Below are 26,820 nucleotides of genomic sequence, written 5' to 3'. Positions count from 1 at the left end.
TAAGGCAGATCTGACTTTGCTTCCATGCCTATTAGCTGTGTGACTTTGAGCAAGTTATCTGACTCTCTGAGCTTTACTTTCCTTATCTGCAAAATGGATAATAACACCTATCTCATGGGATTGTTGTAAATAATAGAAGATAATATCTGTAAAGAACTAAAGAAGGTAATGTCTATAAATCCCAGCCTGTATTAGAACTCAGTAAACATTAGTTCCCTTCCCTAACATTGTATTTATTCAGATATTTCAGGAGAAAACTTTGCTATATTATAGGTGTTTTTCTTACTATGTAACCTTTTGAGATGCCAAAGATTACATTTGACTTAATCTAACTAGATAAAGCAAAAATAAACAGAACCATCTCTCTGAGCCACTTGAGCTAGTGAGAAACTGAGTGGTAGGTGTTTGGTGGTGATGCTCTTGATGGAAAAACTTTTATACACCTGTGTCTGAGGTTGGAAAAACTGTGCTAAAGTAGTACTGCTGGCTATAAGCAGGAAATTGAAAATATGGGCAGTTCCTAGGACCCACTGTAGAAGAAAGCAAAAGCAAATGCTTTCTTTATTGCTATTCCTTGAAACTTCTATGTGATTTAAACCTTGATGCCCGTTTTGTGCCAGATCTTACTCTTATTCAACAGGAAGTGGATGCTTTGGAAGAACTAAGCAGGCAGCTTTTCCTGGAAACGGCTGATCTATATGCTACCAAGGTACGGAGCAAGGAAACTGAAGTGTGGTTTTTACTAATATGATTCAAGAGAAAACAAGACTAAATAGCTTTTTAGCATCCTCTATGGCCAAGCCATGTTAAGAGGCACCTCATAGCTTCAATATCAGCCATGAAGCACTGATGGCTGCACCCTTTGTAACATTGCTCCTACCAGTAGCAAAACCCTTAATGGAACACTCTCAAAAATAGAAATTAGTGGGATAGTCAGAAGAGGCTTTTAATCATCTAGGAAGGTGGCACACACCACTTCCTACTGATGATCCAGGATCAAGAGGGTAGCTCCTATGGTAGCTCCTCTGTTTTTTATTCTCTTGCAAGTTAGTAATAGTGTAAGAGCAGTAAGACACCAGTCTGCTGTGGTCTAGCCCTATTTTAAAGGATCTGGATCAAGAAGGGACCTAACGGGCTTCCCTGGTGGCGCAGTGGTTGAGAGTCCGCCTGCCGATGCAGGGGACACGGGTTCGTGCCCCGGTCCAAGAAGATCCCATATGCCGCAGAGCGGCTGGGCGCATGAGCCATGGCCGCTGAGCCTGCACGTCCGGAGCCTGTGTTCCGCAACGGGAGAGGCCATAGCAGTGAGAGGCCCGTGTACCACAAAAAAAAAAAGGGGACCTAACTACAAGAAGTAACTTTCCTTTGTACACCTAAAATGCAATGTAATTTAAATATGCAAAATCTATTAGTTAAGGTTGTTCAAACTATTTTAATCCTTTTTGAGGATTACTTCACAGGAATAGCCATGTAGGATAGAGGTAAACATAGGCTTTGAAGACAGATAGACCTGAGCCTCACTTCCCTTACTCACTAGCTCTGCAACCTTAAGCAAGCTATTTAACCTCTCTAAGCCTCTGTTTTCTCATCTGTAAAATTAAAGAGAACATATCTCATAAGAGTTTTTATGAAGATTAAAGTAGATAATGCATGTAAGGTGTTTATCCTAATTTCTGGCTTAAAGTAATCATTCAATAAGTTTTTCCCACTACTACTATTACTGTTATTTTAATATTATTATTATTATCATGTGTGGTTTTAATTCTTAGCCTGAACAGTGATTCATAGAGGCAGGAATTTTGTGGAATATAAATGTAATTTTGCTGAGACTAACCATGTTTTGTGTTTGTTTTCCCTCAGGAGAGAATAGAATACTCCAAAACTTTCAAGGGGAAATATTTTAATTTTCTGGGTTACTTTTTCTCTATTTACTGTGTTTGGAAAATTTTCATGGTAAGTATATTATTTTTAATTGTCAGGATTTAGGTGATTTTCCCTGGTAATGGCAGAGAGAGAAAATTGAGTTTGGTTGAGGCATTGAACTAAATTCCAAATCCAGTTGAGTCAATAGAAAATGTGATCTTTCACATCTCTGAGCCTCATTTTTTCACCCTCTCCTTTTTGGGTCACCTAGAAGAGGGAGGTTGCATTTTTATTCTGTCAGAAATCATGAATACACTGCTGGGCGTGGGGTGGATGGATGGTGGGGGGCCGCCGCGTGGCGCAGGGGGATCGGCTTGGTGCTTTGTGGCCGCCTGGAGGGGTGGGATGGGGAGGGTGGGAGGGAGGGAGACGCAGGAGGGAGGGGATGTGGGAACAGATGTATATGTATGACTGATTCACTTTGTTGTAAAGCAGAGACTAATAAAAAAAAGAAATCATGAATAAGTCCTTAGATTATGAAATATATGAAGAGTGAATATTGAAGTTTCTTATTTTACACCCTGCTTTCCATATTACGCATGAGTACGTGACTGTATATAACGCAATTCCTACCTTCAGCTCAGAATAGAAACCACCTGTCCTTTTTAATAATCTGTATATACCCAAAAAAGTTAATTCTAAAACATATTTCTACAGATAAATTCATCTTCTGTGCTTACAGCTCTTATTCTTTTGTGGCTCTCCCTTAACGCTCTATTCTTTATGTGCGTTTTATGTACTGCATTATTTGTCTTTACTTGTGACTCATCTGCAGGTATTAATGGATTTCAGTGTGATTATAGAAAAGGCTGATTTGACGTTCTAGTTTGGTGACTTTCCCACTGGGGCTGTGCTTGCACAAAGAGGAGCTTTGTCAGCTTGTTAGTTAATTTTGATCAGTGTAGGTGAATGGAGGATTCTGGATTTAACAGATCTAATGTTATAATAAATTGATGTTAATACCCATTCAGATGACATTTTAAAATCTTTTTTTTAAATCAGTGTTACTTTATTCTTTTTTTAAATTAATTTATTTATTTATTTTTGGCTGTGTTGGGTCTTCATTTCTGTGCGAGGGCTTTCTCTATTTGTGGCAAGTGGGGGCCGCTCTTCATCGCAGTGCGCGGGCCTCTCACTGTCGCGGTCTCTCCCGTTGCGGAGCACAGGCTCCAGACGCGCAGGCTCAATAGCCATGGCTCACGGGCCCAGCCGCTCCGCGGCATGTGGGATCCTCCCAGACCAGGGCTCGAACCCGTGTCCCCTGCACCGGCAGGCAGACTCTCAACCACTGCGCCACCAGGGAAGCCCAGACATTTTAAAATCTTGATTCATTCAGTGGGAGAGGATAAATGAAGATATTGTATTCAGTTAACTAAGCTACTAAAGGCTTTTCCTGAGATGCAACCTTTAGGAGAGCATAACATTTTTAACAGCTTTATTGAGATGTAATTGACATTCAACAAACTGTACATATTTAAAGTATACAATTTGGTAAGTTTATATAAGTTTTTATATATATATATATATATATATATATATATATATATATATATATATATATACCTGTGCAACAGTCATCACCACAATCAGGATAGAGAACATATCCATCCATCACTTTCAAAAGTTTCCTCGGGCCCCTTTGTAATGCCTCTCTATTCCTTTTTATTGCTGAGTAGTGTTCCACTGTATGGATGTGCCACAATTTGTTTATCTGTTTGCCTGCTGATCGATATTTGTTTGTTTTCAATTTGGGGATATTACAATAAAGCTGCTGTGAACATTTCTGTACAAGTCTGTATTTGGACATATGCTCTCTTTTCTCTTGGGAGAAAGCATTTAAGTGTAGAATGGCTGGATCATATGGCAGATGTATGTTTGACTTTTGAAGAAACAGCCAAACTTTTCCAAAGAGGTTGCACCATTTTATATTCCCACCTGCAGTGTTTGAGAGTTTCAGTTATTCCACATCCTCACCAACATTGTGTAGTCAGTCTTTTTAATCTTAGATGTTTTAATAGGTATGAGGTGGTATTGAATCATTTTAATTTGCATTTTCCTAATGTCTAATGAAGTTGAACAACTTTTTATGTGCCTTTTTGCCACCTGTATATCCTCTCTGGCAATGTATCTATTCAAATTTTTTGCCAATTTTTTTTTTTTTTGGTACGTGGGCCTCTCACTGTTGTGGCCTCTCCTGTTGTGGAGCACAGGCTCTGGACGCGCAGGCTCAGCGGCCATGGCTCACGGGCCCAGCCGCTCCGCGGCATGTGGGATCTTCCCGGACTGGGGCACGAACCCGTGTCCCCTGCATCGGCAGGCAGACTCTCAACCACTGCACCACCAGGGAAGCCCTTTTTTGCCAATTTTTTAATTAGGTTGTTTTCTTTTTATTGGGTATGAGAGTTTTTCAACATAGTCTGGAAGGCTTTTATCAAATATGTGATTTTCAGATATTTTCTCCCAGTCAGTGGCTTGGCTTTTCATTCTCTTAGCAGTATCTTTCAAAAACCAGAAATTCTTCATTTTGATGAAGTCCAGTTTATCTTTTTTTTTTTCCTACTATGGATTATGCTTTTGGTGTTGTATCTAAGAAATCTTTGTCTAAAGATTTGTCACAAAGATGTTTTTCATATGTTTTCTTCTAGAAATTTTATAGTTTTAGGTTTTACATTTAGGTCTATGATCCATCTTGAGTTAATTTTCTAATATGATATTGGAGTATGAATCCAAGTTCATATTTTTCATATAGATAGCCAATTGTTCTCACACAATTTATTGAAAAGAGTAACCTTTCTCCATTGAGGTAATTTTGCAATTTTGTCAAAACTAATTGACCATATGTGTGTGGGTCTGTTTCTGTACTCTCTTTTTTTCTATTGAGATTTATATGTAACTTATATATTTACTTCTGCCCATACCACACTGTCTTGATCAATGAGTTTTCCAATTCATGAGCCTGGTACAACTCTTCATTTATTTAGATCTTCTTTAGTTTCTCTCAACAGTGTTTAATAGTTTTTCGTGTACAAAACTTTCATCAGACTTATCTCTTAAGTATTTAATTTTTTGATGCTATTATAAATGAAAATGTTTTTATAATTTTAATTTCCAAGTGTTACTAGCATATAGATATACAATTGATTCTTGTATATTGATCTTATATTCTGCAACCTTGCTAAACTCCCTTATTATTTCTAGGAGCTTTTTATAAACTTCGTAGGATTTTTCTACATAAACAATTCCATCCTACCTTTCTTCTTCTCCTCCTCCCCCAGCCTTACTGCACTGACCAAAGCCTCCAGTTACAGAGTTAAATAGAGCACTCATCCTGATCTTGTTCCTGATCTTAGGGGGAAAGCATCCAGTCTTACACCATTAAGTATGATGTTAGCTGTCGGTTTTTCCTAGGTGCCCTTTATCAGGCTGAGAAATTTTCTTTTATTCATAGTTTCTTGAGTGTTTTTAATCATGAAAGCATGTTTGATTTTGTCAGATGCTTTTCTGCATCTATTGAGATGATCATATGATTTTTCTTTTTTAGTCTGCTAATATAGTGAATTACATTAATTTTTGAGTATTAAACTGACCTTGCATTCCTGCAGTAAACTTTACTTAGCCATGATGTATTATTCTTTTTATATTTTGCTAGATTTAATTTACTAAAATTTTGTTAAGAATTTGTGCATCTATGTTTATGAGGAATACCAGAATGTAGTTTTCTTGTTAATGTCTTTGTTTGGTTTATGTGTCTAACCTTAGAGAATAAGTTGAGAAGTATTTCTTTCTCTTCTAATTAGCAGAAGAGTTTGTGTGGAATTGTTATTATTTCTTTCTTAAATGTTTGGTGGATTTCATCAGCCATCTAGACCTGGAGTTTTCTTTGCAGAGAGTTTTTTAACTACAAATATAATTTCTTTAATAGTTATAAAGTTTATTCAGGGTTATCTATTTCTTCTTGAGTGAACTTTTGTACTTGTGTCTTACAAAGAATTTATCCATTTTTATTGAAGTTGTCAAATTTATTGGCATAAGATTGTTCACAGTATTCTCTTATTATCCTTTTAATATTTATAAAATCTGTAATGATGTCACCTCTCTCATTCTCTTTTTATGTAACAGCTCTACTGAGATATAATTCACATGCAATACAATTCACCCATTTAGTGTACAATTCAGTGGTTTTTAATATTCACAAAGTGTGTAACCATCAACACAATCAATTTTTATCACCCCAAAAAGAAATCCCATACTCACTAGCAGTCATTCCCTATTTCTCCCCCAGCCTCAGGCAGCCACTAATCTATTGATACTTTCTGTCTCTATAAATTTCCCTATTCTGGACATTTCATGTAAATGGAATCATACAGTGTGGTCTTTTGTGATTGGCTTCTTCACATAATGTTTTCAATGTTCCTCTGTGTTGTAGCCTCTATCAGTACTTCATTCCTTTTTATGACTGAGTAATATTTATTTCCTTATATGGATATACCACATTAATTTAAATTATCCACTTATCAGTTGATGGACATTTGAGTTGTTTCCACTTTTTGGCCACTGTAAGTAATGCTATTGTGAGCATTCATGTATAAGTTTTTATGTGGACAGATGTTTCATTTCTCTTAGGTATATACCTGTAGGGGTAGAATTGCTGGGTTATATGCTAACTATATGTTTAACCTTCTAATAAACTGCCAAACTACCAGGCTGTTTTCCAAAGCATCTGTACCAATTTACATTCCTACCAGCAATGTGTGATGGTTGCAATTTCTCCACATCCTCTTCAACACTTATTATCTATCTTTTTAATTATAATAATTTTAGTGTATGTGAATTGGTCTCTCTCTAATTCTTGATATTGATAATGTGTGTCTTTTCTCTTTTTTTCTGATCAGTCTCGATAGAAGTTATCAATCTTATTGAACTTTTCAAAGAACCAGCATCTGGGTTAATTGATTTTTCTATGTTGTTTTTCTGGTTTCTACTATTATTTCTCTTCTGCTTTTTTAGGGTCTTCTTTTTCTAATTTCTTAAAGTGGAAGCTAAGATCATTGGTTTGAAACCTTTTTTTTTAATATAGGTCTCTTAACGCTATAAATTTCTTGCTAAGCACTATTTTAGTTGCATCTCACAAAATGCAACTTTTTTGATATGTTTATTTTTATTTTCATTCAGTTCAAAATACTTCCTGATTTCCTTTTTGATTTCTTCTTTGACTTGTGGGTTAGAAGTATGTTATAAAATATTTGGGGATCATCTGAATATCTTTCTGTAATTGCTCTCTAATTTAATTTCATGTGATCTGCAAATATACTTTGAATCTTTTTAAGTTTATTGAGACTTGTTTTCTGACCCAGAATATGGTTAACCATGGTTAATGTTCTATGTACACTTGAATAGAATGTGTATTCTACTCCTGTTGGGTGGAATGGCTTGCAAGTGTCAATTAGGTCAAGTTGGTTGATAGTATTGTTAAAGTTTTCTGTGCTCTTACTGATTTTCTGACTACTTAATTACTGAGAGAGGGGTGTTGAAATTTCCACCTATTGTTGTGGATTTGCCTTTTTTAAAATTCTATCTTTTTTTTGCTTCATGTATGTCATGTAGGGTCATTATGTGCCCCTTGTTGAAATGATTCTTTTATTCTTATGAAGTGACCCTTTGATTTTTTGCTATGAAATCTACTTTGTCTGATATTAATATAGACATTCCAGCTTTCTTTTGATTAGCGTTAGCATAATATATCTTTTTCCATACTTTTACTTTTAACCTATTTGTATCTTTAAAGTGGGTTTCTTGTAAGCAACTTGCTTTTTTATCTAATCTGATGGTCTCTGCCATTTAATTGTCATATTTGGACCAGGAGTCAGCCATCTGTAGCCCACAGGCCAAATCCAGCCACAACATGCTTTTATTTTTAAAGTTTTATTGGAACACAGCCAAGCCCATTTATCTACATATTGTCTGTAGCTACAGTTACGTGACAGTGGCAGAGTCTGCCAACCCCTGGTTTAGACCATTTATATTTGATGTGATTATCGATATGGTTGAGTTTAAAACAACCATGTTGCTGTATGTTTTTATTCATCTCATGTGTTCTTTTTTCCCCTTTTTCCTTTTTTTCTTCCTTCTTTTGGATTAATTGGGTATTTTTCTTAATTCCATTTGATCTTCTTTGTTGGCTTGTCAGCTATAACTCTCTTTTTTTTGTTTTAGTGATTGCTATTAGAGCTGTCAGAAAATAACCACAGGGAATGACCCTGGAATTCCTTGATTCTCTTACCCTGAGTTCGTCTACCAAAATGTTTCCTTTCTGGATCCTATTAAATTAAGTTGTATATGTCATAGCCTTATTCCCCTTTATACTCTACAGAAAAGAAAGATAGTGTAGATAGGGACTTTTGTTTGCCTATGTGTGAATAGCCAAAATAGATTTCTTATATATGATTTAGATTGAGAGTAGAATTGCATTTTTAGGAATATCCACCTGTAAGGTACATTTGGTGATTAATTCATTATTTTGAATCATTTTTTAAAATGGTGATTATTGAGATACTCTAATGTAAAGGTCTGTGTCTCTGCAGGCAACCATTAATATCGTTTTTGACCGAGTTGGGAAAACTGATCCAGTCACAAGAGGCATTGAGATCACTGTGAATTATCTGGGGATCCAATTTGATGTAAGAGTTGTATCAAAATCCTTGTTTGTTATGTTTCTTTCTATTTTATCTGCTCTAAATTACAATTCTTTAGATTCTAACTCCTTATTCTAGGTGCTTGCTCTGCTTTCATTCTTCTCACTGTCCTCTATATTTTGGCATATTCATATGGCAAATTCGTAAAGGGCATAAAACCATAAGTAACGACTGGCAATTATTATTGTCATGGAGAGTGACTATTTCTGTAGTTCCTCCTCTTCTTCTCTGTAGCAGCTACCACTCACCAGCTTCTCCATAACAAATATTCAAATACTTCTCTCTGTGATACTTGATGACATCTTCAAACATAACTCACCTTTGATTCCTCTGGTAGAAAATTAAATACTAATTAGTGTTTTTGTGTTAGAACTGAAATGATTTCTGCTATAAAAAATTAACTGTATCAATTAATTCATGTGGGTTTTGAGCTAAAAATGTTAACTGTCACCTGTGCACAAAGGTTTTTTTAATCGTCTTTCTACATGTTTTATAATACCACTGTTATTAAACACACTCTTGTCCCAATTTAAGTTTAATGTCTTTATTTGTAGAATAGTATATTTTCCAGGTATATATATAGCCAATGATTCTAGCTGATTAGCACTTTGATAATAAGACCAATGTCATGTTTTTAGTCCCTATGAGTGCCATTTAGCTGTGCTATGATCCTGGCCACAGACTGCATGCTACCCCCAGCCAGCCGTCTCTGCTGGACATGCCCCTGGTTGCTGGATAAAATGAAAATACACCAGAGCAAATTGAGCTCCAGTCCTTGAGAAACAGCTCAAAGCACACATTTTTTTGATGATAGATCAATAGTGTATCCTTTTTTGAAGGAGCATGGTATCTTTCCTTCAGGTAGTGTATAAATTATACGGTAAAGTATGCTTCGCTCTTTTTTCACATGTGTTTTCCTCTTTTAAATATTTTTACTGGGGTGAGGTTTTAGAAATGCCCTTATCAGTGCTTTAAGGCTAGCTGCTGTGTGTGTATATGTATTCCATCTATAACTCATCTATATACATACTTCACGTTTCATAATTCTGAATAACATCTCTTAGATGTTAGCAATGCAGCTCCCCCTCAGATGCTTTTCAGCCCTGAATCAAGCACAGGGTATCACAGCTGCCTCTCACTCTGAAGCAATCCAAGAGGAGAAGAAGGTATCATCATGTGATTCAGATGAAGGTCAGCTATTTCCTAGACTATAGCTGAGAATGTCTACATATTCTTTTATTATAAGAAGAAAAGTTTCTTATAGTTTTGGGTGATCAGAGAACTGTCATTCACAGATATTAAAAATTATCAGGCTGCTATTTAGTTTCCTTTTAATTCATGCTTTTCACTTGAAGCTGTGTTATTAGCTTTGTGTTTCTTCTGGTTATTAGGGTTATTTTCATCACTTCATTGCACTTTCTTTCTTCTGTCCTTCAGTTTTAAGTCTGCTAGTTAAGATATCCACTGCAGTCTTCCTGTACATGTTTTCGCTGCCACTTACTTGCTAATGAAGTTCCCTCTCACAGCTACATAAGTGATAAGAATGCATCTTCTTAGCTTTCCCATCTCTCTGAACAGAGATTTAACAAATATTTTTCCTTCCTATTGTGTTGACAGGTGAAGTTCTGGTCCCAACACATTTCCTTCATTCTGGTTGGAATAATCATTGTCACGTCTATCAGAGGACTGCTGATCACTCTTACCAAGGTAGGTTGTATCACAGAGTTTAAAAGTACTAATTTAATTACATGTGGCACTGTGAGATGATTTTACCTAATTAACATTTCTGCCTTCTGAGATCTTAAACAGCAGTCGCAAATATTTAAAAGACATACAACAGAATAAAAGAAAAAGTTAAACTAATACATAAGTTGATGATGATGTATTTACATCATACACCAATCAGACAAGTACAGTTAGTTACCAAAGGTCACAGAATGAGATCACAGTCTGTTTCATTCACTGATATGTCACCAGCATCTAGAACAGAACGTGGCACATGGTAGGTACTGAGCAGGTATTTGGAATGAATAAATGAGATAGTATTTGAGGTTAGAAGAATAACTGTGAGAGTTGCTTGTAAGGAGGATATGGACGTAGGAGAAGCAGAATGTTCAGCTGTTTTCTGATCAACATAGGAAGGCTTCATGGAGCTGGAAGGTAAATCCTCTCTGGCAGAAGAGGTAGGGATTTCAAAATCCAAGAGTTGTTTGAAAGGAGAGAAGAGGTTGGGAGGGGAGAAGGGATCACCAAGCATCTAGCACAATTTTAGGAAGAGCTCAGGGAGCCTAGTAACAATTTCAAGGGCTTGGAGTGGCCTGGAGTAATTTGTTTTAATGATTTATAATGATGTTAAAATCATATGTATCACATAGTTTCTGATAAGGTGGAATCCTTTCATGTTATAATACCTAAAACCACCAACTTACCCATATGGGAAAAGTATAACTGGATCCTTTTGGGGCAGTCTATTTAAATATCTTATTTATAGCCTTAATCATATGAATGGTTCTATAAAGGATTGTGGCATGGAAGAGACATTTTTAATTAAATGTTAACTGTACTACTTAATGTTTTTGACACAGGAATCTAGCAGTACCATATAAATTCATCTCTCCTCCCTTTCTTGACAGTTCTTTTATGCCATATCCAGCAGTAAGTCCTCCAATGTCATTGTCCTACTATTAGCACAGATAATGGTAAGTTTAACGAACTAGCTTTATGTGTACAGCTGTAAAATGCCAGAAATGTGTTCTATACTTTTAAATATTTTAACAATGTCCTGGGACTTGTCTGTCACTACGTTCAAAGGGACTTCTTGATTAATCTGACTTACAGGGCATGTACTTCGTCTCCTCTGTGCTGCTGATCCGAATGAGCATGCCTCTGGAGTACCGCACCATAGTCACCGAAGTCCTTGGAGAGCTACAGTTCAACTTCTATCACCGTTGGTTTGATGTCATCTTCCTGGTCAGTGCTCTCTCCAGCATACTCTTCCTCTATTTGGCCCACAAACAGGCACCAGAGAAGCATATGGCACCTTGAACTCATGGCTATTATAGACTGCTACAGGCCAGTGGTGTCAGAATTTGGATATAAGAGGGAAAAAATGGAGGGGACCGGGGCCTAACATTTTTTAAACAAACAAAATGCTATGGTAGCATATTCTACCTCCAGCTTTTACCTTCCTCCTCCGATGATACTGTGATCATGAGTAGCACCAGCTACTCATGATCACAGAAATGAGAGAGAGAAGTAACTCAAGCTAGTACTCAGCCAAGAGCACCCTGTTTGGGTTTGAGGCTGGTGCAGTATGCTGGGTGGTGGGACTGGACAGAGCCAAGAAACTAAGGGGAGAAAATACACTGGAATTCTGGGCTAAGAGAGATCTAAGGTAGCTGGGCCAAACACATGAGATTCTGTTCAAGTCAAGGATCACATGGAGAAGGTTATGACGTTCCCTTGAGATTGACTATCATTAAAATCAGAGATTGTTAACACTTTGGACTTAGCATCATTTTATCGAGGATAGCTTGGTTAAAAAGTTATGCTTGTGTGATCTAATATGAATTGGCATCCCACCCTTCCTCCCCAACCCCTGTCCCCTTAAAATAACCAAGAGGTTATCTGTCCTGGGGAAGGAATGGTATGCAACTGAACTAGAGTCTACCAAGAGAGACTTCAAAGTATGTCATTTTTCTTGATTTCCTTTCAACTTATTATTTAAAAGTGAATTACTCTAAATTCAAGTCAGAGATGATATCTCATTTTTTCTTTTCATTTGCCCCTCGTGCTGTGGGGTAAAACAATGAATAACTGCTAACTGGAATAAGTCACTTTCCTATCCTACGACTCAATTTCTTCATCTGTAAAAGGAAGCTGTTGGAAAATTTTAGAACACTCAGATATGCAATTTAAGAAAATCCTGAATTTTATTACCAGGAAGTCTCTTTTTATTACTCAGATCTTATTCTGAGTTTTATTGTGTTTTGGGTTTCTAGAGGCAACATGTAGGTTAAAGCATAAAAAGTTTACCAAAAACAAAAGCACTATTAAGGTTACATCAGCTAACAGGCAAAATTTAAGCATACTCAAAAGGCATTTTTAATGGCATTTATTTTAGCAACAACAACATTCTTACAAAGGATAATTTTAATAGGCTTATCTGCTCAGGTACTTTAATTAGCAGTTCTCACATATACAAATTTATAAATCATCTTTGGTGCTCTAGGAACCTACAGAAGAGATAACAGCATACGGAGAAATGTAGTTAAGTTGAAGCTTGAAAGAAATCAAATGAAAAGCATCTGGCTCCTGCCTTAACTTTTCCTAGGTTGACCATAAATAAGCTATCTGCAGTAGCCGCCCCTAAAACAGATGACAACAGAAGACAATCGCACATGACAAACTGGTTTCCAGAGGAGTTCTTCTCTAACAGAGACAGTAAACCGGTGGTAGCTCATTCCTTAGGAAAAGATTCCTATTAAATACCCAGAAACAGCTATCAGCCAAAGCTATTACTTGTTCTCATCACATCTCTGTATCTTCAGAATTGGAAGAAGAATGAGAGGCTGTACTGTGGGCCTGTGCAAAAGAAAACAAAGAATCTATAAGTGGTAAGAGTGTGAACATCAGGAGATGGATGATCTATTCCAGAGTTGCATGACTTAAATCAGGGAGTAGAGTCACTCACTAGAAGCCAGGTGACCTGAATTCTGTACTTGGCTTTGTTTCCAGTTTGCTGTTTGACACTAACAGATTTCTTAAGGTCCATATATGTATAATTTCTTTTCTGTAAAGTTAGCATAGTACTATAATGACTTCCTATAGAGTTGTTACAGAATTTTTTAAAGACACCTAGAATACAAGGTCAATGGCTATCATGTATGCAATGGTCTGCAAGTCTGTATCTCCCTAAAATGGGTAAGTTGAAATCCTGTTCCCTAGGGTGATGTTATTAGGAGGCAGGGCCTTTGGGAGGTGATTAGCTCATGAGGGCAGAGCTCTCATGATTGAGATTAGTGCCCTTATAAAAGAGGCCTCCCAGAGCTCTGCAGCCCCTTCTTCCATGTGAAGGCACGGCCAGAAGTCAGCAGTCTGCAAGCTGGAAGAGGTCCTTCACCGGACACTGAATCTGTCAGTGCCGTGATCTTGGACTTCCCAGCCTCGAGAACTGTGAGAAATAAATGTTGGTTGTTTATAAGCCAACCAGTCTATGCTATTTTGTTTAGCAGCCCAAACAGACTAAGACAGCATGTATTCATTAAAAATGAGTATTTGTTTTTTGTATTACCAATCAATAGAAATAATGTAACAGAAAGAATATAAAACTTTTAGAGTCTTGGCTTTGCCATACATTTTCTTTATGAACTTAGGTCAGTTTACTTTTGGACCTCAAGTTCACCTGTGAAAAGAAATTAAGACTTACCAAGGAATTTATCTAATCCAAATACATACGGAATAATGCTTACTCTTCCCCAGTAATAAAACTTGAATATCTGCCAATTATTTTAAAAACAATACTGTCACTAACCACCACCATTCATTTTCATGCTTACCATGAAGCAGGCACTGCTCAAAGCACTTTAGCAGTCTTAATTAATATAATCCTGATAACAATCTGACAAATTATCCTTGTTTTATAGGTGGGGAAACTGAGGCACAGAGACTAAATCCATTTACCTAAGGCTGATAAATGGTAGATCCAGAATTTGTACATAAATAGTCTGATTCAGTTTCTTCTGGTGGTTCCCATTATAATTTTGATAAGTTACCATCAACTCCATGCTATGAAAAATAAGATGTTTGCTGTTCTTATACCATCTCCTCTCTGCCATGATAAATAAATTTGCTAGTTCTCTTTACACTGTAATTTTCTAGTATTTTAGGAAATCTGTGGTAAACATAGACACAGGGTGCACTTATTAAGGACTTTACTAGACTCTGGTTAGTTAGATTACTAAAAGAAATGTATCACCACTCACTCGTTCTTTTGCCATGTGTGAGTCTTGCTCTGCTTCCTCCGGCGTTCCTTCTTTGGGATCAGGGGCATCATCCAGTGGATTAGCCATGGAGGAAACGATAGGGATTTTCTTAGCCTGGAAATAATCATAGGCCTTCTTTCCACAGACTAAGAGTATGACATTCTTGCCACTGGTCTGGATTCTGTCCACCACCTTCTCATAGGGCTCATCCAGTACGTTCACTCCATTCACTTCAATGATGACATCCTCATCCTCTAGCCCAGCCAGGTCAGCAGGGCCACCCTTCTGTACCTGTGGGCAGAGGTTCTGAGTTATCACTTCCAAACACAGATAACAGAATGTTAGACTAGCTATTCTTCAGAGGAGAGATGAGGACATTGAGAATTTATGTTTAATCATGTTATTATTTCTCCTTGAGGTAGAGAAGTTGAGAATGGTTCTCTATTGCTTTTCTCCTTATGAAAGCTACAACTTCCGTACTCAAATGAGTAGTGTCACAGTGGTTGAATATCATATGTCTTCTGGGTTGAAGGCATTAGATTTCATAGGTCCGCCTTCTTTGTTCCCAACTTGAGAGCTGTAGAGATAGTCTTCTCACTGTCAGTCCCTGCAGGGTAAGGGCATTATGCACAGAAGCAAACAAGTATCACTCCCATAATATTTAGTGACTGTCACCACAGTCATGTCAACTCACTCTGTTTACAGTATTTGATTTGAAAGTATCTATAGAGACAATTAGGTGGAACAGATGTTTAAGAAATGAAAGATGTGAGCTTAGGATGTACTAGTACCTATCTTAAAGGGTACAAGACCATAATGGTGTTTATTTGAACCCACGTGAGACCCTCGGTGTAAGCCTTCAATGTAACCTTTTTACTGAGCCATCAGTGAGTGGGAGAAACTGGGACTCTCCTAATTGTGACTGTTCGTTGGGCTGCTGGAACCAGATCACCATACCTCTTTGACGAATGAGCCTGGCTGACCCCGAATCGCATTTAAGTGAAAGCCATAGCCATCTTCACCTTTGACCAGCCTGCAGAGTTTAGGCTTATGATCTGCTACTTCCTCTGTAGTATCTGGGCTTGAGACCTCCAGAGGGGCAGGAGTAGGAACTGGAGCCTCCTTGACAGACCCATTAGGCAGTTCTTGACTTTGATAGCAGAGTAATGGAGAAAAGCCAGCCTTTAGAAAATAAAGGGGAAAAAAACCCATTAATTGTAAGTATGAGAAGTTACACTTTATTAAATGTGCTGGTTTAATTTATAAGGTATCCTCCATGTTCCACTCCTCTTCCAGATACATCTGGCTGTGGGCTATAAAATTTCTCTACTACCCCAAACAGAAAAGGTATAAAGGAAGACTGAGCTTGGTTATAGAGTAATGAGTGTAAACATGTAAACAAATGTAAATATATATAAAATAAAAGCAGTATAGAATGTTGTACAAGGATCCAAAAATAAGTCTAACAGAACTGCCAGTTTATTCTGATTCCATGATAGTGAGCGAGTCACTGAACAAACCATAGGCAATCTCCCTGTTAGGAGATTATAGACATTGAGTGACTTGCCCAGTACCTCATGCAGAGCAGGTTCACCTGGCCCTTCCCCTTCAATAAGATGGTCTTCAGAACTCTTCAGAGCTCCTTAAACACATTAGAGAAAGTGAAACATGAGACATTATTTTTACCACTATTTGAATTACACGCAGTAATTAATTGGGGGAGGGGGTAGAGGAGGTTGGCAATCATGTGATCACATATGGTAACAAAAGTCAATTCCAGGGCTTCCCTGGTGGTGCAGTGGTTGAGAGTCCGCCTGCCAGTGCAGGGCACACGGGTTCGTGCCCCGGTCCGGGAAGATCCCACATGCCGCGGAGCGGCTGGGCCCGTGAGCCATGGCCGCTGAGCCTGCACATCCGGAGCCTGTGCTCCACAACGGGAGAGGCCACAGCAGTGAGAGGCCCGCGTACCGCAAAAAAAAAAAAAAAAAAAAAAAAACAACTCAATTCCATCATCTGCTACTTGCTTCTCCCCCTCCCCCTCCAGTCCTGTATCTGCTGTACTCAATTTATTTTACTATTTATTATTGTAACCATTAGCTGACACTTCGGTTAAGCCAGACTCCTCACTATCTTTAAATACTTCTAATCCATCTCAACTCCCAGACCATCCATGTGAAGAAGGCAGTGATGGTCTCAAATATAAAGAGGCAGAGAACAGGAAACATATGACTGGTTTGTGTTACAGAATGAAGAGTTTAGCTGAGTGTGGGTTTTAGTTGAGAGAATTAAAAGGGTATATTTGGGTATAGTAAGATCTTGGATCAGTAGTTAAATTATCACTCACAAGCATCCAGGACATTTGTTACGCAATGAGTAGAAAATCAAGCAATTGAAGGTGAGTACGTTTGCTCTTCCCCAAATCATACTGTTCAGCAACCTGGATAAAACTGGATTTGGGGTCCTGGTGTCATCTGTCTTACTAACCCCAAGACCACATCTTCCTTTCTTATCAAGAGTAGCACCAGCACAGAACCTGCTAGTTACCTAATTCAGCTAACTTCAGACCTTTCAATGATATACTTGCAAATCTCCCCACATTTCTTTCTCTTTAAAATGTGGAAAATTGGGGGCTTCCCTGGTGGCACAGTGGTTAAGAATCTGCCTGCCAATGCAGGAGACACGGGTTCAAGCTCTGGTCCAGGAAGATCCCACATGCTGCGGAGCAACTAAGCCCGTGCGCCACAACTACTGAGCCCTTGTGCCACAACTACTGAAGCCCACGTGCCTAGAGCCCATGCTCTGCAACAAGAGAAGCCACCGCAATGAGAAGCCCACACACCGCAACAAAGAGTAGCCCTTGCTGGCCGCAACTAGAGAAAGCCCACGTGCAACAATGAAGACCCAATGCAACCAAAAATAAAAATAAATAAATTTATAATAAAAAAAAAAGTAGAAAATTGGGACTACCCTGGTGGCACAGTGGTTAAGAATCCGCCTGCCAATGCAGGGGACGTGGGTTCAATCCCTGGTCCAGGAAGATCCCACATGCTGTGGAACAACTAAGCCCATGCACCACAACTACAGAGCCTGCCTTCTAGAGCCTGCAAGCCACAACTACTGAAGCCCGTGTGCCTAGAGCCTGTGCTCTGCAACAAGAGAAGCCACCGCAATGAGAAGCCTGCACACCACAATGAAGAGTAGCCCCCGCTCGCCGCAGCTAGAGAAAGCCAGTGCACAGCAACAAAGACCCAATGCAGCCAAAGATAAATAAATTTAAAAAATAAAATAGAATGTGGAAAATTGTCAAAGTGACTCATCACATGCAAAAATATCACTGATGTCACTACCCAAACAAGCAAATCAACTGTATCTGCCAGTAGCAGCTAATCTTCAGGCAGAGGACAGTAACATTAAACACTTAATGAGTTTTTACTCATTCTTCACTCAAATATTTGGCTGTCTAGTATGTGCCAGGAACTGTTTTAGGTGTTTGTTTTATTCACCGATATATATCAAAGATCCAACCACCTCCCACCTACCCATCTATGGAACTTACTTTGGGGTGGAGGGGGTAGTGAAGAGGGAGGAAGAAGATGGCAACAAGCATCTTTTTAGGTCCAATTTCTCTCATCTTAACCAAAACATTAAAATTATAGTTCAGTCATGCTGTCATAAGTTTGGGAGGCATTGAAAAGGACTTGATGCCAGAATTCCCTTTACAACAGCTACAGCAGTGACCTTCTGACTTCTGCTTGATTTTTTCCACCAACTGGGAACTCCCTGCTCTGCAGAGCTTGTTCCTGGCAGCTTCAGTTATCCTTAAGCCAAAAGCTAGCTCCCTGTGCCTTCTCTATTTGGTCAAGCTGTGCCCCATAGAACACCTCAAAAATAAGTCTACTTCCTGCACGTAATAGCCTTCCAAATTCATTAGATAGATATAGTTGATAGATGATAGATAGATAGTATATAGATATATAATATATATATAACATCTTTTAAATCCATTCATCTGTCAGTGGACACTTGGGTTGATTACATCTTTTGGCTATTGTGACTTAATTTGTGGCCTAACATATTGTCTATTCTGGAGAATATCCCTTGTGCATTTGAGAAGAATGTGTATTCTGTTGTTGGATAGAGTGTATGTCTGTTAGATCTAGCTGGTTTGTGTTGTTCAAGTCCTCTAGTTCCTTACTTCTGTCTGGTTGTTCTATCCAGTATTGAGAGTGGGATATTGAAGTCTCCAACTATTATTGTAGAACTGTATTTCTCTTTTCAATTTTGTCAATTTTTGCTTCATACATTTTCCCAGCTTTAATGAAGTATAATTGACAAATTGTATATATTCAAGGTGTACACATGATGATTTGCTAGACATATACATTGTGAAATGATTACCACAATCAAGTTAAATTAACACATCCATCACCTTACGTAGTTACCATTTAGCTTTTCAAATTCTTGAAGATGTTCTTTCTTCCCCAAAGTCTGTGCTTATTGAAGCGAAATATTCATGTAGTGTCTTACGAAACCTCTGCCCTAGTTACCTTTCTTGACACTGGCCTTAAAGTGAGGTTCTCAGAACTGGACACAATGTTGATTTAACAAACATTTATATGTGCCAGGCATTATTCTGAATGCTCCAAATATTAACTCATTTAACACTCATAGCCACCCTTCACTGTAGCTACACCCATTTTACAACGAAAGAAACAGACACAGAGAGGGTAACTTACCCAAGATTACATTACTGGTAATTTCAGGTATAGTCTGACCAACTCAGTACAGTAATACTACCATCTCCAGAAGCTAAGTGTCAATTAATGTAACCTTAAATTGCATTTTTTGGATAGGGGCAGAGTGTCATCAAGACAAGTGTCTTGAAATATCTAATCAAAATGATGTGCTGGGAGGGATTATGGCATAATAAAACCTGCATTCACACACTGGCTTCAGTCTGCTAAGCTGTGTGACTTCCGCCAATCATCACTTAGTCTAAGTTCCATTTTTTTCATCTAAAAAGGACGCTAGTACTACCACCACCTCTCATAATATTCCTCCCTCTATATCACTTATACACCTTTGGATGCTTCTATTATTGCATATCACACAGAACAAGTTCATCTTTGTTCATTTTTGTGACCAACACCCAGCAAGGCAGATGGTGCCTTAGGAGGCCCCCAAATGTCTGCTAAGCTAGAGTGAACCACAGTTCTTATGACAAAAGTGTTATAAAAACCTTAAAATGGGGCTTCCCTGGTGGCGCAGTGGTTGAGAGTCCGCCTGCCAATGCAGGGGACACGGGTTCGTGCCCCGGTCCGGGAAGATCCCACATGCCGCGCAGCGGCTGGGCCTGTGAGCCATGGCCGCTGAGCCTGTGTGTCTGGAGCCTGTGCTCCGCAACAGGAGAGGCCACAACAGTGAGAGGCCCGCGTACCGCAAAAAAACAAACAAACAAACAAAAAACCTTAAAATGTGCATATAATAGCTGTTGTGATTAGAGGAAATAAGGTTAGTTTGACACTAATTGGTCTTGGTGAATCTGTGTTTCTACTCCCTTGCTAAGGGCTTATAAACTGTTTAATAATCCTTTCTAGGCTTTTACACGGATTGATAGAATGTATTGGTCTATAGTTTAAAATCCAATTATTCCCTATTTGGGAAAGTTAGGGCTACATCTGCTTATTTCCAGGCTATTGTTCATAGGTTTTTCCCAGGTCACCAAGAGAGATTCTGCAGTTATATTTGCAAATTCTTTCAAAATCTTGAATCTAAGGACTTAAAACTCATGTGCCAATCACTTGGCATTCTCTTATCTCTACCAATTTCAGCTTCAATGCAGCCTTTATGATGATTTTATGCCCCTTCCAGTATGAAGATCAAAGTGGTAACTTAGCCAAAGTTTGAGGGCATGACTGAATGGACCCAACCTTAATTCATGAATATGTGGCCTTGTATTACTTACCAGTTTATATATGTTTTCCGTCTCTTTGTCCACCACCAACAGTGAAGTCTGGTCTCCACCCTTTTTAATCATTTCCACCACACTGTCATGATCGAGGGACTCCACAGACTCGCCGTTGACAGCAACCACCAGGTCATTGTTCTTCAAGCCAGCCTTCTCTGCTGGACTTCCGGAATCTATGTCCTTAACGATTTGACCTACTCACCCCCACCAAAAAAAAATTAATAAAATTATCAGAAAGACCACTAAAAAACAAACTGGGGGATTTCTGCTGGAACCTAAGGCCCTTATAAAATAGATATAAAAAGCATGCTGAGTACAACTCCTGTCCTTCCCACTGGCACCCTAGGATGTCTATACACATCCTATCCAGCCTCATTCTTTGGTCAGAACTCATTCCAAGAACAAACCCAGCCATTAATAATGAAAGGGTTTTAAAGAATGTTGTTACTAAAAGTGTTTGGGATTCAATCTTAACAAAATAGCATGCTCAGCAGTAAGAAGGGTCAGCAAGGTCCCAGGAAGTCAGTGTGCATACTTGTATCTGTACATCTTATGTAGAAGTTGCCATAAAGAAAAAAGGGGGAAGGGAAGAATGATGAACAAAACCAAAGAATTCAGACCCTAGGAAACCCATGCTGGCATTTTAGTAGCAGTTGGGCAAATTCAGTTGTGAATGCGTTTCTGTGTGCATGCCACAAGGATGTGTCTTTAGCCTTATTCTCGTGACTTAAACTATCTTCACCAGATGCCTCCAGATCTCTCACACTTTTTTTTGTCCTTCATTCAGTTGTTTTTTTTTTCTTTTTTCTCTTTCGCGGTACACGGGCCTCTCACTGTTGTGGCCTCTTCTGTTGTGGAGCACAGGCTCCGGACGCGCAGGCTCAGCGGCCATGGCTCATGGGCCCAGCCGCTCCGCAGCATGTGGGATCCTCCTGGACCGGGGCACTAACCCGCGTCCCCTGCATCAGCAGGCGGACTCTCAACCACTGCGCCACCAGGGAAGCCCCTTCATTCAGTTTTAACAAGCTCCAGTTTCACTTTTCCAGCTAGCTGCTTGGCATCTCCAACTGGATATCCCATAGATTCCTCCAATGTAATGTATTCAAACCAGAAGTCATCTTGGCCCGTCTCCCTCATCATGGTCACCTGTTAGTGGGAGCACCATCTCCCCAGGCACTGACACTTAGCAACTGATTCTTCCTCAGCATCCACTCCCCATGTCTAATCAGCCAAGTCCTTCAGTGCTACCTTAATATTTTTATACATCTCCTCTTCTTGAGTTCTAGATCCTCTACCTGAAATTCTACCTAAACTGCCACAGCACCTTACCAGTTGCTCTCCCTGTCCTTAATGCTCACCTTCTCCAATGCAGACCTGCCTCCAGATTCATCCTGATGCAATGTCTGACCGAGTCACTCCCCAGGGCAACAGCATGAACATGGGCTTTGGAACTAAACAGACCTGAATTTGATCCTAGCTGTACCACAACTAACTGTTTGACCTTAAAGAAATTATTCTATCTTCTTCAAGTCCTCAATTTCAGCAATTCTTGCAGAATTATTAGGAGTAATTGAGATGTGTAAAGCTCCCGATACACCGTAGGCTTAATTTTTCTTCTCTCTCACACTGTTCAAAAAACATTTAACTCCCCACTGACTATAGAAACAAGTCCAAACTCCTCAACACGCACTAAAGGTCCATCATTTCTTGCCAACCAACCTTTCTAACTTGGTTTTCTGTGCTACACATTAGATGCCAATAAAACTGTGCCTGTGTTTCCTTGCTTTACTCATACAATCCTGTCTTCATGGACTGGCCTTCCTGTCCCCACTCCATCAACTTGCCCAAATTCTATTCATACTATGAAGCCTGAGCTCAAGTGCTGCCTTAGTAAAAGAGGCCTCCCAGTACATTTTTAGTGAGAAAAACTTGCTCCAACATTGGGTCTCCACAGTATTTTATCTGCCCTGTATTAAGGTGCTTCTCACCATCTACCTTCAGTTATGGATACACATGTCTTATGTCCTCTACTAAACAAGAGGCTTCTTGACTGAAGAATTCTTGTCTGACTCACTTGATATTCTCAAGGGCCCTGAGGATGTTTTTACATTATATGAACCAAATTAATGTTTCATAAATTAATATAAATATATGATTAAAAGAAAATAGCAACTTCTGGGTGAATAACAGTTCACATGGCCTGAACCTACATTTTTTTAAATGTATTCAGCTTCTGTAGGAGGACCTTAGTTCTTTCCTTATTGAATTACAAGGAACCAGAAAGACTCCTGGTTCTCTTCAAGTCCCAGATCCCAACCCACACCTCTGCCTCAGACCTAGGGGTGTGCTGGAGCTGCCTCACACCAGCTCATGAAAACACTTCTCAACTTTGCATTCTGTGACAGCATGTTGGTGGCTTGAAATCAGACATGGTGGGAGTATTTACACCACAAAAAACAACACAAGCTACAAATTAGGGCTTTTTTTTTTCCAGAGAGCCAATTTACCAGCATACTACTGCCCAGATCCAAAATTCTGCCTTATAATTCTGCTGTGGAAACCTAGGGATGCCCATCATCAGGCCCCCACCCCATATGCACGGAGTTAAACTGACCCAGCTATGCTTTCTAGTTTCTTACTACTTCCTTCATGAATCTGATGAGGGGTTGGGGGCCTAATGGAACTCTGGAGTCAGACTGGGATGAGGAATTGGATGGTTACACTGCCAGGTTTTCTGCTCTTCAAGTGCCTTACCTTTCTGTTCTGGGCCTGACCTCAGATAGAAACCATAGCCATTGCTTCCCTTCTTCATCTCCACAACCCGGGGATGGTGGGGTAGCAGTTTCAAACTGGCTGTTTCTCTCTTGAATTTTATCTTCTGCTCACTATGGTGCTTGTCAGTTTCCTTGTCCACCAGCAGGAACATGACGCGGCTTCCGGACTTCTTCACCTGCAACAATATACACAGGTGAGGACCAACATCAATCTCCAAGAATGATGCTGGGAAATAGGAAAGTTTCTGTATCAAGGCACACAGTCTATAGATTCAATAGGAAATATGAGATATGAGGCCTCAGTTTAATCTGTAATACTGTTTTCTACCACCTCACTGGTATTTATCTATCTTCCCTCATACAGTTGTTGTTTTTCGCCTTCTTAAGTATGACCTCACCCACACAGATGCTAACTGAACCCAAGTGAAATCTGTGTACCCAGAAAGGTACATAGGTGAAGACTAGGAAAGGAGTTTGAAAAAGAAAGTAAAGGTCTACTTTGAAAGATCCTTCTACCAGGAGAAGATAAATTTGGTCAATTTTCAAGGTTCCATATGACCCCAAAGGAAAACTTCTGATGGACTTCCCTGGTGGTGCAGTGGTTAGGAATCTGCCTGCCATTGCAGGGGACACGGGTTTGAGCCCTGGTCCGGGAAGACCCCATATGCCGCGGAACAACTAAGCCCGTGCACCGCAACTACTGAGCCAGCATGCCACAACTACTGAAGCCTGCATGCCTAGAGCCCGCGCTCCACAACAAGAGAAGCCACCGCACACCGCAACGAAGAGTAGCCCCCAGTCGCTGCAACTAGGGAAAGCCCACGCGCAGCAACGAAGTCTCAATGCAGCCAAACATAAATAAATAAATTTATTTTTTAAATTTATAAGGAAATAAATTTATATATATAAAAAAAAACCTCTGGGCTTCCCTAGTGGCGCAGTGGTTGAGAATCCGCCTGCCGATGCAGGGGACATGGGTTCGTGCCCCGGTCCAGGAGGATCCCATATGCTGAGGAGCGGCTGGGCCCGTGAGCCATGGCCGCTGAGCCTGCGCGTCCGGAGCCTGTGCTCCGCAATGGGAGAGGCCACAACAGTGAGAGGCCTGCATACCGCAAAAAAAAAACAAAAAACAAAAAAAACCTCTGAGTGTTTTCCATGTGTCATGGAACCATGCTAGACAGAAGATTTGGGATATAACAGGTCTTCAAATACTCCCCATGTGTAGCTCAATATTCATCACCACACTGGTTATCTTCCAGCATGTTACAACATTTTAGTAACATGGGCTCAACATTCACTTTATTATAAATTTAGAGGGGGATTCCAACCCCCCTCTAAATTGGAATTAATTCCAATCAATTACAAATAAGATCCAAAAGATAAAGTTAATGGTTCTTTAGAACACTTTTCTTCAAAACAACATGAAACTAGCAAAGTCCTTATTCCAAAACCCTATAACACTTTATACCACTAGTGAGTCTGTTTGCTCTTAATACAAAGGGTTAGCTTCCCATTATTATAGTCCTCCCATCATAAACTACCATTCCTGTCTTCCTGTCACTTCCAATGAGAGCAGAGTGAAAGATACAGTAAGAAAAGTACTCCTTTGGGATATACCTTTTCAACCACCTCGTCATGGGTGGCATCCTCTACGTTCTCTCCATTCACTTCAATCAAGTGATCATCAGCCAGGACTCCTGCTCTCATAGCCACACCTTGAGGTTTTATATCAGTCATGCACACTCCCTTTTTACCTGAAAGAGGGTAGCAGGTGAACAAGCGTCACAACTCCATTACACAGAAAGTCCAACAGCAAAGGGTTTTCTCCCAATAATACAAAATTAGAACTTCAAATTTTAGGGCTAACTCAAATAGACTTTGGCTTCTGATCTAGAGTGACAATTAGAGCTCATAGCGCAAAGCTTGACAGAGCCATTACTCAGTTGGTTTTTGTTGATTTGAATACGATTTCTGAGCCGAACTAAATGCAAAGAAGCAATCTCAGGTGGCACTGGCTTCTTGAACCAGAAAGTACCAAATCATGCCCACACTGCATCACTGTGTCATACTCCCTTTCTTTGCATTTGTAGAATTAGAAGTCGTCTGCTCCATTCTGTCCTCTTTAATTAATACAATCAACAACCACCACATCCAGTGGAGAGAATAAATCTCACTGATGCAGGCTAAAGAGGGCAGAGGCACAGGAGGAGAGGGAAGCATCCACACAGTCATTGTGTATTAGTAGGTGGTATGATTTAGGTGCTTCTTCAAGAAGGGCTGTCAATTCTTTCAAGGTATTAATATATCAGCCTAGGCAAAGGGTAGCGTCATAATGACTACACAAACAATTTGCAAAGAATAACAGTAATTTAAACTCTGCTTCCTTAAATACTTAACATTTCTCCTGTTACCTTGTTATGTATTTGTCATGAAGAAAAAATTTTCTTCATAAAGCTAACCTAAACCATTCACCATGGACATTATACAAAGGCCAAATGAGTAGAGTATGAATTAAAATTTCTTTTTCTTTTTCTTTTTTTTTTTTTTTTTTTACCATTTTACTGATAACCAACCTCTGGGAAATGCCAAGCTTCCCTTGACCACCTACATCACTGTGTTTTAATAACTGACAAACTTGAGAAATACCTCTTATAGCTAGTTTATTTCTCTTGCTACTGGTTAAATAAGCCTTGGAAACTATTTTATGTTTACTATTGGTCTGCCGTTTAGCACTTAGCAAATTATGACCCACTATCAGTACCTCTCCAATACCAGAAAGAACAGGGAAGGAGCAACATTAGAGGTGGAACCAAAAGGCTAACACAGCTATGATTCCAACCTCAATCCCAGTGGAATCATTAGAAAACCATGGTCAACTGAGCGTGGGTCAGCCTGCAGCTCTGAAATTCTAGAAACAGAACTTCTAATGCTTTCTGATGGTTGGGATTTCTCAAATCACTGTACCTCTCAGCTAGAGGTCAGGAAGTCAGGTCAGAGCTTGGCCACAGCTGAGGGTACTATTTAAAGGCCACAGGAGGGTGGGGATTTTTGCAGTGTCCTCAGCAACTGTAACAGTGGCTGATACATAAATAGGTACTCAAGAATTTTTTGAATAAGTGACTACCTGGGCATTCTGAGAGATAAAAAGAGATATCACTCTAATTCAAGAGTGGCCATCATGGAGAACCTCCCTTCTCTTGCCTCTTTTTCTCCATTCTCCCCTCTGTCTTTACCCACGAAGAAGCATCAACCCTCTAACCCTCTGGCCTCAAAGGCTCAGCCTGACAAACACTGGGGGACCGGAGTGCCCAGTGTCCCCCACACAGTGCTGCTGTCCAGTGTCCTGATCCCTCTTTGCACAACTGTGCAAAGCAAGGGAAAGGCCAGGGAGGGAAAGGGAGAGAGAGGCTGCTGTTGGATCTCCAACTGAAAATTAGTCAAAGGAGTCATTAACAGATAACAGTATCTTTCTTCTGAAA

General features: G+C 39.4%; 2 protein-coding genes across 7 annotated transcripts in view; one reads left to right on the top strand and one right to left on the bottom strand.

Moving 5' to 3' along the window:
• The window catches only part of GPR89A (G protein-coupled receptor 89A), a 47,033-nt gene extending 33,191 nt beyond the window's left edge, over nt 1-13,842 (top strand). For 2 of the 4 annotated variants that reach the window (XM_081216840.1, XM_081216843.1), the window contains 6 exons: nt 621-709; nt 1,861-1,953; nt 8,505-8,600; nt 10,233-10,322; nt 11,249-11,314; nt 11,454-12,113. In XM_081216840.1, coding sequence (XP_081072966.1) covers nt 621-709; nt 1,861-1,953; nt 8,505-8,600; nt 10,233-10,322; nt 11,249-11,314; nt 11,454-11,660 — 641 coding nt within the window. In that variant the 3' untranslated portion in view covers nt 11,661-12,113. Of the gene's footprint in view, nt 1-620; nt 710-1,860; nt 1,954-8,504; nt 8,601-10,232; nt 10,323-11,248; nt 11,315-11,453; nt 12,114-13,165 lie in introns of those variants that run through there. The other 2 variants (XM_081216842.1, XM_081216841.1) reach the window with 2 other exon arrangements.
• The window catches only part of PDZK1 (PDZ domain containing 1), a 32,728-nt gene continuing 18,114 nt past the window's right edge, over nt 12,207-26,820 (bottom strand). For all 3 annotated transcript variants that reach the window (XM_081216812.1, XM_081216814.1, XM_081216813.1), the window contains exons 4-9: nt 24,959-25,095; nt 23,322-23,517; nt 20,565-20,761; nt 15,557-15,781; nt 14,600-14,890; nt 12,207-13,199 (exon numbers count right to left, since the gene is read on the bottom strand). In XM_081216812.1, the coding sequence (XP_081072938.1) occupies nt 13,146-13,199; nt 14,600-14,890; nt 15,557-15,781; nt 20,565-20,761; nt 23,322-23,517; nt 24,959-25,095 (1,100 nt within the window). In that variant the 3' untranslated portion in view covers nt 12,207-13,145. The remainder of the gene's footprint in view (nt 13,200-14,599; nt 14,891-15,556; nt 15,782-20,564; nt 20,762-23,321; nt 23,518-24,958; nt 25,096-26,820) is intronic.

This window comes from Mesoplodon bidens, assembly GCF_964165515.1.
Source record: "Mesoplodon bidens genome assembly, chromosome: 2".
Taxonomy (NCBI): Eukaryota; Metazoa; Chordata; class Mammalia; order Artiodactyla; family Ziphiidae; genus Mesoplodon; species Mesoplodon bidens.
Note: the sequence above shows the minus strand (reverse complement) of the source record. Positions and strands in the feature narration are given on the sequence as shown.